We start from the raw sequence: 14,627 nt of genomic DNA, 5'->3' as shown, positions 1-14,627 counted from the left end.
GTCTTTTATTTTGGTGGGGGAATGAACTAACGTCGTCATACATGTATTATTAATTTCAGTAATATTTTTCTTTTTTCTCAAGGTTACGTTGCTGATTTCTAAGTTTTCAACGCTAGGTAATATCAATGGCGGACTAGTCTTACTTTCCAAGTTGGCATCGGCGCACGGGGAGGCCGGAGGCGGACTCACTGCAATATTCACTCCTAATAGGGCGTCGGGTGGCGAAAATGGTGCATTTGCTAGACTTGGTTGAATAATCTCAGGGCTGTGTGAAGCTGGTGGTGGGTTTGTTGCGTTTACAAAGTCTAATCGAGCTTCCACGCTTGGTAATATTTGCGTCGGACTCGTGATATTTTTAATGTCTGTTTTGGTGGGAGACGTTGGCGGCTTAGATGACTTCGGTGTGTGGTTGGCCGAAGTCTTTGTGACTAGCATTTTTGTAGGGGAATGAACTAACGCCGTCGTACGTGATGTGTTACTAATTTCAATATTATTTTTCTTTTTTCTCATGGTTACATTGCTGAATTCTAGGTTTATCGTGGTCGCAGGAGACATTTTTTTCATAACAGTACTGTGCTTGTTTTTTTTGGTTCTACATGTAAGGCACACCCATTCTTTCTTTCTCTCAGCTGTCATGAGTTGGAATAATTTCGGTGACCTTCCCGCACAATGTGCATCGTATGTTTGTAAACATGTCGAACATCGAAGGACATCTTTACCTTTTACATCTTCTTTACACTTTGGGCAAAGTGTGGTAGTAGGGGCCATCTTGCGGCGTAGCATGAATTTATATAAACAAAACTTTAGCAATCCTAAGTACGAGTGTTACGTTCTCTTCGTATTCTTGTGAGGGACAAAGTTTGTTGTACTTCCAACCAGATGGCGCGGAGCAGCACTAGTGCCACCAATAACTTGGAGAGTAAATTCCAAGCGCAGGAGTTCGCTACAGCCAGCTGGTAGTGTTACGAGGTAAGTAGTTATGTTAGTTTGCGGTAGATGGCGTCAATACTGTGATATCTAGCTGGCGAGCGCGCCGAGGTTGTGTCGTCGTATTCTTGTAAGCGTTCTGCTGTCGGTATATAGAGGGCGCTGGACGTCAGTCGCATATATTAATGAACGAAGTTTGTTGTACTTCTAGTAGATGGCGTGGTACATGGAGATTACATTCGGTGCGCGATGCGCAAGAGTGTGTTGGCAATCCGGTAGTAAGTCTGGTCAGTTATCTAGGTTTTGGGTAGATGGCGTCCGCGGTGTGATATTCTTCATTGTTAGACGTGCCGAGGTTGAGATACTTGAGTTGTCATATGCTAGTGCGCGTTCTGCTATTAGTATATAGGTGGCGCTGGAGTCGCTGGACAACATATGGTTACATCAGCTGATATGTCAGTGTCACTGCTCGGCTTTGTGTTTATATGCTCTTTGTTCGTTTGAATTGCAACGGTGTTACTTTTGTATAATTTCGTTCTTAAAATCGTAATTACTCACACGTTTTTGAGTCCGATTATTGTTGCAATGATTCTGGACATCTGTATTTGTCTTCCGTGTCACTGAGTATATTTTTTTTTACTAAAAATCACTTGTACAATTGTTCACTTGTAAACGTTGAATATTTATTTTCTCAGTTAATTTTATTTAAGGATAACACTCACACGTGATAATTAGGTACTGTTTTGCACATTAGTAACTCTTTTTCTCGTATACACAGTTTTAATGTAATTTTTACTTGTATTTTTGACCGGAGCCGAAGCTGCGCGTGGCGGTGGCGCCACCTACCTACCTTTCTTTCCACAGGCAACTAATAATCATCGAAACAATTCTAAAAAACCCCAAACACAATTAGGTTTCGTTGTTTTATCACAGAGTTCCATAATAACCACCTCCTGTCTCCATCATCAGATCAGCTCGACGGTACCATAATATTGCATTGTCACCCGACTTACATATGTACATGCAAATTTTCAGCTTCATCGGAAACCGGGAAGTGGGTCAAATTTAACTTGCAAGATTTGACCCGTACAAACATAGTTACATATTACATACATACTTACTAACATAGGTACATTGCAAGTTAATAAAAAGCTTGTAATAACATGTTTTCATACACAACATGGCACTGACATCTGTTTTTTTTTACCATGACACCAAATACATACAAGGTGTTTTGAAAATGTCATAGTCAACGTGGGGTGAATCGGGGCTCCACAGATAGGATTTATCAACAGATTCTCGTAAAATTTTGTAAGCTGGTCCGATAATTAGGGTAAATCGTCAATTATTGGCCACCGGTTAACAACTGGCCACCCTAAACTAAAAAATGAATTCTATTCACCTATAAACAGAATTCATTTTAGTATAAGGTTTCAATAACTGGCCACCCTTCAATAACTAGCCACCTTGTACTAAAATGAATTTTGTTTATAGGTGAATATAGTTGATTTTTAGTATAAAGTGGCCAGTTATTAAACGGTGACCAGTTATTAAACAGTGGCCCGTTATTAAACAGTGGCCCGTTATTAAACAGTGGCCAGTAATTGACGAATTACCCTAATTTTTTTTGTAGGTTTCTCAAAATGGCCTTACCTCGACCCTAATGAACATGGCTCGGAAGTACCCCTGAGTGTCTTCCGCGTCGTGGAACACGCAGCAGGTGAAGTTGGGGAGGTCATTCAGGTTCATAGATACGAGGTTCTTCTCTTGAGAGTAGTATGCCGTCATTTCTTGGAGTAGACTGGAACAGAATTATACATTTTTTATTTCTTAAATTTAATTAAGGGTCTCCAGCAAGCTCGGTTCTCCATACAAACGTAGTTCCGCTCTCATTTTTAAACGAGTAGCTAGATTGCTCTGAAACATTGTACTTACAATAGGATAAGGTATATCTATCTCTGTAATTAGTTTATGTAGCTTCAGATACCATAGTAAAAAAAAATACAGCGAATTTTAGTTTTTCATACAAAACTTGTTTTTGCTCTATTTCGATTGTTTTATAAACTGGAGCTATATAAACTAATTTCAGACCTAAATATACCTCATGTCATTGTATGTGCAAAGTTTCATTACAATCCAACACGTAGTTTTAAAATGAGAGCGGAATTACGCAATTCGGCCGAGCTTGCCCGGGAACTCTTAAATATAATTTCATTTTATTTTATTAATCAAATTCGGATTCGCGCACCGAGGGTTCCGTGCTTTTTTTTATATTCGAGTTGATTGAATGAAAGGTAAATTGCGGTTTACGATTTATGACGTATTAAAAAAAAACTACTTACTAGATCTCGTTCAAATCAATTTTCGGTGGAAGTTTGCATGGTAATGTACATCATATATATTTTTTAGTTTTATCATCATCTTATTTTAGAAGTTACAGAGAGGGGGGGGGGGGGGGGACACATTTTACCACTTTGGAAGTGTATCTCGCGCTAACTATTCAGTTTAGAAAAACATGATATTAGAAATCTGGTTATTAGATCCACACGTATGGGTTTGATGAAAAAAACATTTTCGAGTTTCAGTTCTAAGTATGGGGAACCCCCAAAATTTTTTTTTTTTTTTTTTTTTTTTTTTAATTTATTTAGGAAACAAACAGTCACATACAGATAAGTTTAAACTTGCAGATATACAATAAGACCTATAGTTCCATTAATTATAACATACTGATATTGATAACAAGTAGAAACAGGGCTTGTTCGGCACTGCCTATAGGAAGATACACAGAAGTAACAATTGGATACACAACTAATAAAGTACCTAAGTATCAAACATGCTTACAAACATACATACGTTACATAAGACTATAGAACAATTACAATTTTTTTTTTTTTTTAAAGCAAAGACTGCTATGGAAAAAGTAAGCTCCGCAGACCACTACTATATTTACTGAAAGACAATGAGAAGATATCTAGATTTATGAAATTAACATTGTAATCATGACAGGCTCGTCTAAAAAAAGTATTTTTGGCGAAATTAGATCTACAAAAATCGATATGGAATGTCCCAAGGGTGGCGCGTGGGAATACGAGGCAATTTAAAGACAATTTTTTCAAGAAGAGTGGAAGAATCAGTAAGGCCATTTAAGAGTTTATACAGAAACATTTGGTCTATATAAACACGTCGTGTATCTAGTGGCCCTAGACTACGACGGTGTGTGCTATTCTCTGACATATTCAGACCGTGGCGGAAATTGAGCGACTTTAACAGCTTTTTTTGGATTCTTTCAATTCTTTTTATGTGAACGGTATATTGAGGGGTCCAGACGACGCTACCGAACTCTAAAATGCTGCGAACGTAAGAGGAGTATAATACTTTTAGGGTGTTTGGATCTTTAAATGGTTGAGATAGTCTAAGTATCAGGCCCAATTTCTTGTAGGCCCTCTCGGAGATGTGGTCTATGTGTGAAATGAAGTTAAGCTTAGAATCCAAAATAATACCAAGATCTCGGACCTTGGTGATTCTATTTATGATCTTTCCTGAAAAACTATAATTGAAAAGAAGGGGACTTTGTTTATGAGTGAAAGTAATTTTATTGTTTTTTTTCTCTCTATTTTTGTGTGAAAATCTAAATGCGGTTCACAGAATACATCCACTTACCAAGTTTCAACAGTATAGTTCTTATAGTTTCGGAAAAAAGTGGCTGTGACATACGGTCGGACAGACAAACAGACATGACGAATCCATAAGGGTTCCGTTTTTTGCCATTTGGCTGCGGTACCCTAAAAAAAACCTGTAAAACGGCTTACTTATAGGCCTCAGTCTGCTCCACAACTATCCAGAAAGTGGATCCATCAACGCATAATATGGACGCTTCATACACCGTATCTGTGTCGAGAATTGTCTGCTGCGGCAGGTTCACCATGGCTTTAGAATCTGAAAACAATACAAACATATGAAATAAAACTATGAAAACGGATTATATCGCGTATATTGAATTTATAATACATCCCGACGTTTCGAACTCTTTACAGCGTTCGTGGTCAACGGGTGACTGAGGAAAAATTACAAAGTGCAAAAATACCCACATACTATGATTGTTCATTATTTTAGTATGTGGGTATTTTTGCACTTTGTAATTTTTCCTCAGTCACCCGTTGACCACGAACGCTGTAAAGAGTTCGAAACGTCGGGATGTATTATAAATTCAATATACGCGATATAATCCGTTTTCATAGTTTTATTTCATGAGTAACTATCGCGGTAACCGAAGACAATATTAAATACAAACATATTTATTTTAGGTTTCGCCTACTATAGCTAGACTTTTGTGAGGTCATTATACTGAATAAGTCATGTTTTTAAGTTTGCAGATTAACAGTAACTTTTAAGTGTGTTTGAACTTGACGACCGGTTTGGCCTAGTGGGTAGTGACCCTGCCTGTGAAGCCGATGGTCCTGGGTTCGAATCCCGGTAAGGGCATTTATTTGTGTGATGAGCACAGATATTTGTTCCCGAGTCATGGGTGTTTTCTATGTATTTAAGTATTTATATATTATATATATTGTTGCCTGAGTTACCCATAACACAAGCCTCCTTAGGCTTACCGTGGGACTTAGTCAATCTGTGTAAGAATGTCCTATAATATTTATTTATTATTTATTTATTATTGAACGCTAAGTTGGGTAAGTAAAAGCTATGATTGAGCTCAACATATCGAAAATATGAACGTTTATGGACTTTCATGAACTATTAAAATTTAATGTACCAATGAGTTTTTCGGAACTTATGTACGAAATATCATTTGATATTTACCAGTCGCTTTTCGGTGAAGGAAAACATCGTGAGGAAACCGGACTAATCCCAACAAGGCCTAGTTTCCCCTCTGGGTTGGAAGGTCAGATGGCAGTCGCTTTCGTAAAAACTAGTGCCTATGCCAATTCTCGGGATTAGTTGCCAAGCGGACCCCAGGCTCCCATGAGCCGTGGCAAAATGCCGGGACAACGCGAGGAAGATGAGTCATCAAGCGTGAGTTGGTGTGTAACATTTCACTCACGTTTCACATAAAAATAGTTATTTGTGCAACAAGAGAGGAAAGTTGGTTTTTCTTGCGAGTGTTTATTTTGAGCCCCGAGAAAGCGAAACATTGTATAATTGAATCACGAGCGAAGCGAGTGATTCTAAGTTAGAATCTTGATCGTATCAAGGGACTCAAAAACACGAGATGTAAAATAACTTTGCTCTCGTGTTGCACATATAATTTTTCACCTCAGTAGTGAGAACATATTAAAGGGTAAAATGTATTTCGAATTACACAGAATAATACATAAAAACAAAAAAAAACGAATTTGTAATAGAGTATGAAGTGGCAGTTCATGGCCTTCACTAAATTAAAAAAGCTACTTTGTTTCACTCCCTGGCGTGATGAAAGTCGCACTTTCGTAAGTATGCTTGTAAGAGCTGCTGAGGTGAAAAATACATTGTTAATGTACGGAACTCCCTGGAGTGAGGAAAGTCGCACTTTCGTAAGTAGGCTTGTTCGAGCTGCTGAGGTGAAAAATACATTGTTAATGTATGGAAACTTGGGCGGTTTTGTTAAAGAATATATCTTACCTGCGATGTTTAGATCCTGAACATCTGCGGCTACACACTGGACCTCTTTCTCGACAGTGTTGCTGCTGTTGCCCACACTCTCATTGGAGCACGAGGTGCTGGAGAATGCTATGAGCAGCTGCTCTCGCTTTGGACGCCTTCGGATTGGTAGCTTATCTGTAAAATGACGAAACCTAAAAGCTTTTCTTACCGAGAAAGCATATTACTCTATTATAGTGTTTATGACTGAATTACCTAATAAGTTTTGGGCAAAAATTTCATTTTTGGTACAAGCTTATATTTTATCGCTGACTGTACTTTTTTCTAATACTCATCGAGATCATTCTAAAAACTCCAAACACAATTAGGTTGCGTTGTTTTATCACAGAGTTCCTATGACAACCTTCTGTCTCCATCATCAGATCAGCTTGATGGTACCATAATATTGCATTGTCACCCGACCTACATAAGTATGCAAATTTTCAGCTTCAACGGAAACCGGGAAGTGGGTTAAATATGACATCTATTTCAGTTTATAAGTTATAAAGTAGTGTGACTAATTAAAAATACACATATCAAAACATTTATATAAAAATAATTTGATTTGTTCCCAAAGTTGTGCTAAACTATGATCTTTACCTTTTTCAGCCGGACACAGGTTAGCGCAGGCGGTGGACGTGGTGGGAGCAGGTTCGCTGAGCACATCCATCAGATTGGTCGGAGTCATCACGGGATAGTTCTTGTAAGAATTGTCATGCACTGGTGCCATCTCAATGCTTTCATGCTTTTCTGTAAATGAAGTTTAGTTGACAGTTATATCATAGTATGAAATAACTGACTATAAAAAAAAATAAGAATCATTTATTTCAGAATGGGTCTCTATTGTTTCCCATATAGTTTTAAGTCATAATGTATTGTTTATCCACATTTTCGTTAGTCATAATTTGGTTTTTCTAACGTGTAATTTTTCAGGATTGCTATAAAACAAACCTAACCTATCTATAGGATAACCTGAGGAAAATCCTGAAAAGCTAACGGCTTCAGAATTATGACTAATGATAATATGACAATCATTACATTGATGATGATGATGATGCAGTCCTGTTATCCCTCATTAGGGACATAGGGCTCGCAGAAGAATCCTCCATTTGTCACGATCTTAAGCGGCTACTTCCAGCTCTTTCCAGTCGAGTCCAATTGAGCCAGCCTCTTTCTCAACTGATCGCCTCATCATCTCATTATTACATAACGACTTATAATTATGTCAAACAAAGGGACCCCACTTACCAGGAGCGTAGGTAGAGGATATGGCGCCCGGGGCAGTCACCAAATTTGCGCCCCCTGACGACTGACAAAAGTCTCCCTGCTGCTGCCTTTTGCCCATTTGCCCCCCCCCCCCCCCCCCTTAGTTACACCACTGCCACTTACCAAGGTTGTCAATGGACAGGTTAAACTCGGTGATGAGATAGATATACTCGTCCAGCTTGTTCATGGATGACAGGAACCGATCCTTCAGCTCTGAAGGCTCGCAGTTGAGCCGGTTCACAAATGTTCGAGTCTGGGAAATATATGATACACATAATTAGTATGGGAAATATTTTATCATGTTTCATCATGTTTTTGGTTTGGTTTGGTTTGGTTGGGGGCGGGGCGCTCTTGGGACTTAGAAAATTTCAGTAATGTACTTACAAAACACTTGTCTGAAATAAAGGCTATTTCACTAGACTTATATTGACCGGGATATAGACCGTAATTACCTTTTGTATTATTTGTGAGCTCCCGATATTTCGACGCAGTTACATGCATCATGTTCACGGGTGACTGAAGATAGCGGGTGGGTGTCAAAGTTGTGTAGACAGCGCTCTGTCTACCCTCATTCTTGCGCGTCGGCTGCGTTCACTTTCAACGAACTTTGATCTTTCCTAGTAAAACTAACCGTGAATCATTCAAAACTCTAAAGGCTATTTCGCCTATTCCAATTCAATTCAACATTTTTCTCTAGGATCAATAATTATTGAGATAGGCGAGGTTGTAACTGACAATAGTAGGTAAAATATCATGTCTGTTCTGGCGCTCGCCGGCAGTCCGGGACTGGAAGCTCAGGTGGCATGAGCTTCCTCTGCCAAAAATGTGGGAGGCCATGCCGCTCACGCATCGGCCTCCAGTCACCAAACCCGCTGTCTAAACAGCAATGCATAAATCGTCTGCAATAGATGCAAAGGCCTGTGATGATGAAGATTATACTCCACCTATGTATAAAACTAAAAATTAATTATTCAATCAACAGTAGTTTATGTTTAGGTAAGAGTTTCCTCCATAACAGCTGGAGGAAGTACTGGAGTTTTAAAGAGCTTCTAAAAGGAATTTACAATCTAAAACATAAGAAAACAGTAATGGACACGTGCATTTTACCATGCCTTACATACGGTTCTCAAACTTGGGTGCACACAAACAAGAACAAATTAAAGATAAGAACCTGCCAAAGAGCCATGGAAAGGAGTATTCTCAGTATAAAACTAAAGGACAAGGTTAACAGCAAGTACATACAATCCAAAACAAACATCATAGATGCCCTCGAGTTTGTGCTGAAACAGAAATGGAGATGGGCCGGCCACATAGGAAGATTGACAGATGACAGATGGACCAACAAAGTCACAAAGTGGCCAGGACCCCATGGCAAAAGGAAGGCGGGAAAACCCATAAAAAGGTGGTCCAAGGATATTATAGCCACAGCCGGAGAAAATTGGCTAAAGATATGGAGGAGGCCTATACGCGACAGGGGTCCTTAAAATAGTAAAAATGGAAAACAATAATATTAGAAAACTTTTTTTTATCATGTAAAACTATTTAAGGAAAAATAAAGGCTTAAATAAATATAAATATAAGAGTTTTGAATGATTCACGGTTAGTTCCACTAGACTTATATTGACTGGGATATAGACCGTGATTACCTTTTGTATTGTTTTTGAGCTCCCGACAATACAAAACAATACAAAAGGTAATCACGGTCTATATCCCGGTCAATATAAGTCTACGTTTAGGTACTCAAAGGATGAGTTGAAGTTAAAGTTGTGGAACCAAATTAATATATGCTATGTACCTACTGCAAACTTCAATTAAATATAAAGGCTAATTACATTACTTTACCTGGCTTAAAATCTTTAGAAACCACAAGTATGCCATCTGCAAATAATATCTCTTTCCTATTAGCATGATAAAGTAGCCCAAGTATGTTTGGTTACAAACCACATGGCTACAAAAGTATAGTCGTACAATAAAACTTAATATCGTCGCTATACATGGCTATACTTACTCAACCTCATATCTGCAACAATCATTTGAAGGAAATGTCGCTTTTCTTTCATTCGGAATACGGGTGTTTTTGTCATCAAATGAGTGTTGCAGATACGAGGTTGAGTAAGTATAGCGGCGATATGAAGTTCCTTACTTGCGTCTTTAACTTTCTTATGTTATTGATGGCTTGGTCGCATTTTCCAGCCAAAACGCTGATCCTGCCTTCCATCTCATGACGGCGGTGAAGCGTCAGAGTCGCCAAATCCACGAAACTCCTGAAATTATCCGTGAACATTCATCACACGTGATAAAAACTAAAGTTTTAAAACTACCCTTTATGTTTTAATATGAGGATGAAATAATTACATCACGATGGCCGCGCAATCGTCGTAGTAAATGTGAGATTTTATCCTTAAGTACAGTTATTAACATTCATTAATTAAATGGAAAAACTTGAGAAATATCATAATACACAACCGGCACCTATACAAACAAACAAGACAAGAGAGAAGAGAGAAGAAAAACAAAACAACACAACATCAATCAACAGTTTGGTTAGGTGAAAAAAATAATAGGTGTTGCTAGGATATATGAACAAGTTACCAGTTTGCGTTTAAAATGTTTAGTATATATAGCTTGTCAAAGGACTGTCTTATTTGAAACATAGACAGAGAGAATCATACTATCTTTATCTTACACTAGTACTAGCACCCGAAAGAAAAGGATGAGTATAGTTTTTTTTTGTTTTTATTTACTGCCAATTTGGTTGGACCAACTATAGTTGGTCAAGCAAATCTTGTCAGTAAATAAGAACAAAAAAAAACTACACATCCCCTTCTTCTGAGCGCCAGCACCAGTGCAAGACAGACAAAGACAGTATGACTCTCCGTCTACGCCCGAAATGAGACAGAGAGAATCATACTATCTTTGTCTTACACTAGTACTAGCACCCAAAAGAAAAGGATAAATATATTTTATTTTGTTCTTATTTACTGTTACTGACAAAATTGGTTTGCGAGACTATAATTTTATTGCAATATAATTAACTGGTAAAACTAGCACACAATGTCTTCATAACTGCATAATGTATCGGAATACAAATTTTTTTGCAGTAATAGTCCGTTGTTGGTTATTTCGTTAAAATTATTCAAATGCATTTTTTAAAACTTATTTACCATTTAGGCCGGGACAGTTTTATCCTTTGGTAACACTGACTACTCACCGTTTCTTTACACGCACGCTGCGCTGTTTTAAAATATAAAATAAACCTATACGACCTTATTATATAAATGAACCATTTACAAGATGCATTTTGTTTAAAGTACAATAAATAACGTGTTATTAAATAAAATATTATAATTAAATTCATCTACACGACAGTGCCATCTATTGGGTTTATTCTACTTCATTCCCTACCACTGCGTGACGATAGATGGCGCTAGTAACATAACGTGTCTACACGGGTCTATAAATTTTGACAACAGATGGAGGTCGCAGGCAAAATCGTATTGCCAATATTGCCATCGTATTTACTGAAACTATTTTTATGGTATTTGCTTTGTTTGCTTCATTCATTTTATTTCAATAGTTCAAAAATGCTTGAGTGGTGAAGGAATGGCAGTTAGTAGTAAAACAAAGCGCAGCGTGGAAAAGCCACCAACGGCACCAGTAGATCGACAAGATCGCTTGTTGTGGAGATCCTTGGAGGCCTTCGCCCAACAACAGTTCTTTCAGCTAATGATTAATTGAAAAAAAAAGAAAAGAAAAGTATATTTATTTTGCACACACAGAAATGGGAAACAGATGGAGTCAGATGGAGTATACATGAGGTCGAGGTTGCGCGCATACAGCGGTACTTAATATATTTATAACATTGGTTTGGTCAATTGGTTTAAATGTGACTTTTTAGGGTTCCGTACCCAAAGGGTAAAAACGGGACCCTACTAAGACTCCGCTGTCCCTCTGTCCGTCCGTCTGTCTGTCTGTCTGTCACCAGGCTGTATCTCATGAACCGTGATAGCTAGACAGTTGAAATTTTCACATATGATGTATTTCTGTTGCCGCAATAACAACAAATACTAAAAACAGTATAATATAAATATTTAAATGGGGCACCCATACAACAAACATGATTTTTTTGCTGTTTTTTTCCGTAATGGTACGGAACACTTGGCCGGTTTTATTACATGTAATTTGTCTGGTACTCAGAAGTCTCAGATATTTGGGGGCTTGATGTTTTACCGTTAGTTTCCTTAGTTATCATATTTAATGGGGTAAAAGCAGCTGACAAGCCAAGCACGATGAAATTATGACCTGAATAATTTCCCGACAAAATTCCATCACCGTCAGAGAAACAGCCGCTTTAAGTAATATGAAGATTAGCAATGAATAATCATGAATTTCATTATAGGCCCTCTGTGACCTCTGTGGCACCTTTCTGGATGGGCATTCGGTCTTTAAAAATGCGAACTTGATTGGATGTTAAATTATGAGATGGATAGTGCCAATAAAATCCCTATATATATACTAATATCATAAATGCGAAGCTGTCTGCTTGTCCGTTACCTCTTCATGCTTAAGTATGGAACTTATAAAATACATTCTAACTGCCAAGTTTATGCAAGTTTCTCTTGCTCCGAGCAAAATAAACAATTTTTCTCTCACCCCACCTGACTTTAAATAATATTAAGAACTACATATATATATAGCTCCATGCCGTAATCGGCAACGGCGACCCTAGCTAGTTACGAGCGTGGGCTCTGACATGGCTGGCAAAGCCGAACTTATTTTTAAACTCTATCGCAGGTGGGGCAGTAAAGCTGACCAGAATCATTGTAAGTGTAATTATAGGAGGGTTTCGGCCGGGACTTACGATCTGACGTTTCGTATCAAGTTCAATGAGACGAGCGTCTTCAAAGTTCTTTACGCTCATCTTAACACGAGAACGCCATTCTGGCCGCTGAGAAGCATACTCCTCCCATTTGTCAGGTGGTATACCGCAGGCAGTTAGGTGACGCTTAAGCATGTCCTTGTAACGTAGGTGCTGCCCACCTTGCTTCCGTTTACCAGCTGATAGCTGGGAGTAGAAAACGGCTTTAGGTAGTCTACAATCACTCATACGCCAAACATGCCCACACCACCTCAGCTGACCCTTCATCAAGAGCGCCTCCATGCCAGGCATTTTACAACGACGAAGTACCTCTGTGTTGGGGACACGATCTTGCCATTTTATTCGCAGAATGGAACGTAGACAGCGTAAGTGGAACGTGTCCAGCAAGCGAATGTCGCCTTTGTACAAACACCATGTTTCCGAAGCATACAAAAGAATCGGAAGAACCATGGCTTTGTACACCGACAACTTCGTCTGCAGCTTTAGATCATGCGATCCCCAAACACGATGCGTTAACCGACCGAAAGTGGACGCAGCCTTAGCAATCCTAGATGGGATCTCGGAGGATAGTCTGTTATCCTTTCTGATCTGGCTCCCAAGATACTTGAAAGAGGACACTTCTGTCAGGGGTTTCCCTTCTATAGTTAGGTTGGAAGTGTCCGATTCGCAATTACGGGCTGGTTGTTTTAGCACTTGAGTCTTGGATATGCTTATTACTAAGCCAAATCTAAGGCACGACCTTTGCAGAGCATCCATGTAGGACTGAAGCGTCTCCATGCTATTGGCCATTAAGCAAACGTCGTCGGCATAGAGAATCTCGAGTACGGAGAGCCTTGTGGCCTTCATCTTAGACTTGAATCGAGACAGGTCGAAAACACTTCTGTCAGAATGAACGCTTAGTTGTATTTGCCCAGAGCACCCAAGGAGCGAGTCCTCAAGTACTGTGGAGAAATACAACGCAAAAAGAGTAGGAGCCATCACACAACCCTGTTTGACTCCACTGGTGACTGGAAATCGTTCCGAAAACTCGTTTTCATGTCGAACTGTAGCCATCATATTTTCATGAAACTGTCTGACTAAGTAAACGAACTTTTCGGGACACCCAGTTTTTTGCAAAACAAGCCAGAGAGCTTCTCGCGGCACGCGGTCGAAAGCCTTTTCAAGGTCTACAAAGCACATATATAGGGGACAGTTTTGTTCTAAGCTTTTTTCTTGGATTTGTTTTAGAACAAATATAGCATCAACAGTGCCCCTATAAGGTCGAAAACCGCACTGGCTCTCCGGCAAGAGCTGTTCTGCTAGGCAACCTAAGATTTTACTGGCAGCGGATAGAAGGGAGATGCCTCTATAAGAACCGCAGTCAGAAATCTGCCCCTTACCCTTGTACAGTTTACAAATAGAGGCATCTCTCCAGTCTTGAGGAACAGTTTCCGATTCCCAAATCCTCAGTATCAGTTCAAACAACCTGTTCAAACAACAAGAACTACATAATAAGGCTAGGAACCAATGGGCTAGACAGCTAGAATCATTAGACGATAATTATAACCAAACGGAGACGCCTTGTCTGTAATTTTCTGTACAAAAAAGTAAAGTATCGTAAAGATAGCCATGTCAGATAAACGTCAGCCCATAGTGTATTACCATTTTCGAAAGAGGGGAACGCCTGTTAATGGCTACTCCGTTTGGTTATATGCTCTAAGGCTAGAATAGATCATAAATTAAATTTAAAGATTAATCTGTCTTTAAATTTAAATTATTGTCGCGCATAACCAATCGTAAATTCAAGCGTAGACGCAGCATTGACAACTTAAACACACGTAATAGATCCATGATAGATCATTCATAGTTTGCATTTGCACCCAATTATTGACTGTTTTCGTAGCGCCTCTGGCAATCTATTAACATCAATATTAAATAAATGTAA

General features: G+C 38.8%; 1 protein-coding gene across 1 annotated transcript in view; it reads right to left on the bottom strand.

Moving 5' to 3' along the window:
- The window catches only part of LOC134744016 (uncharacterized), a 29,350-nt gene extending 18,995 nt beyond the window's left edge, over nucleotides 1-10,355 (bottom strand). Inside the window, exons 1-7 of the mRNA XM_063677649.1 lie at nucleotides 10,180-10,355; nucleotides 9,968-10,088; nucleotides 7,948-8,077; nucleotides 7,159-7,308; nucleotides 6,541-6,696; nucleotides 4,737-4,863; nucleotides 2,581-2,728 (exon numbers count right to left, since the gene is read on the bottom strand). Of these exons, the coding sequence (XP_063533719.1) occupies nucleotides 2,581-2,728; nucleotides 4,737-4,863; nucleotides 6,541-6,696; nucleotides 7,159-7,308; nucleotides 7,948-8,077; nucleotides 9,968-10,088; nucleotides 10,180-10,181 (834 nt within the window). The 5' untranslated portion in view covers nucleotides 10,182-10,355. The remainder of the gene's footprint in view (nucleotides 1-2,580; nucleotides 2,729-4,736; nucleotides 4,864-6,540; nucleotides 6,697-7,158; nucleotides 7,309-7,947; nucleotides 8,078-9,967; nucleotides 10,089-10,179) is intronic.
- Between the last annotated feature and the right edge of the window lie 4,272 nt (nucleotides 10,356-14,627).

The sequence above is a fragment of the Cydia strobilella genome, chromosome 9, assembly GCF_947568885.1.
Source record: "Cydia strobilella chromosome 9, ilCydStro3.1, whole genome shotgun sequence".
Classification (NCBI taxonomy): Eukaryota; Metazoa; Arthropoda; class Insecta; order Lepidoptera; family Tortricidae; genus Cydia; species Cydia strobilella.
This window is presented reverse-complemented; position numbering and strand designations above follow the sequence as displayed.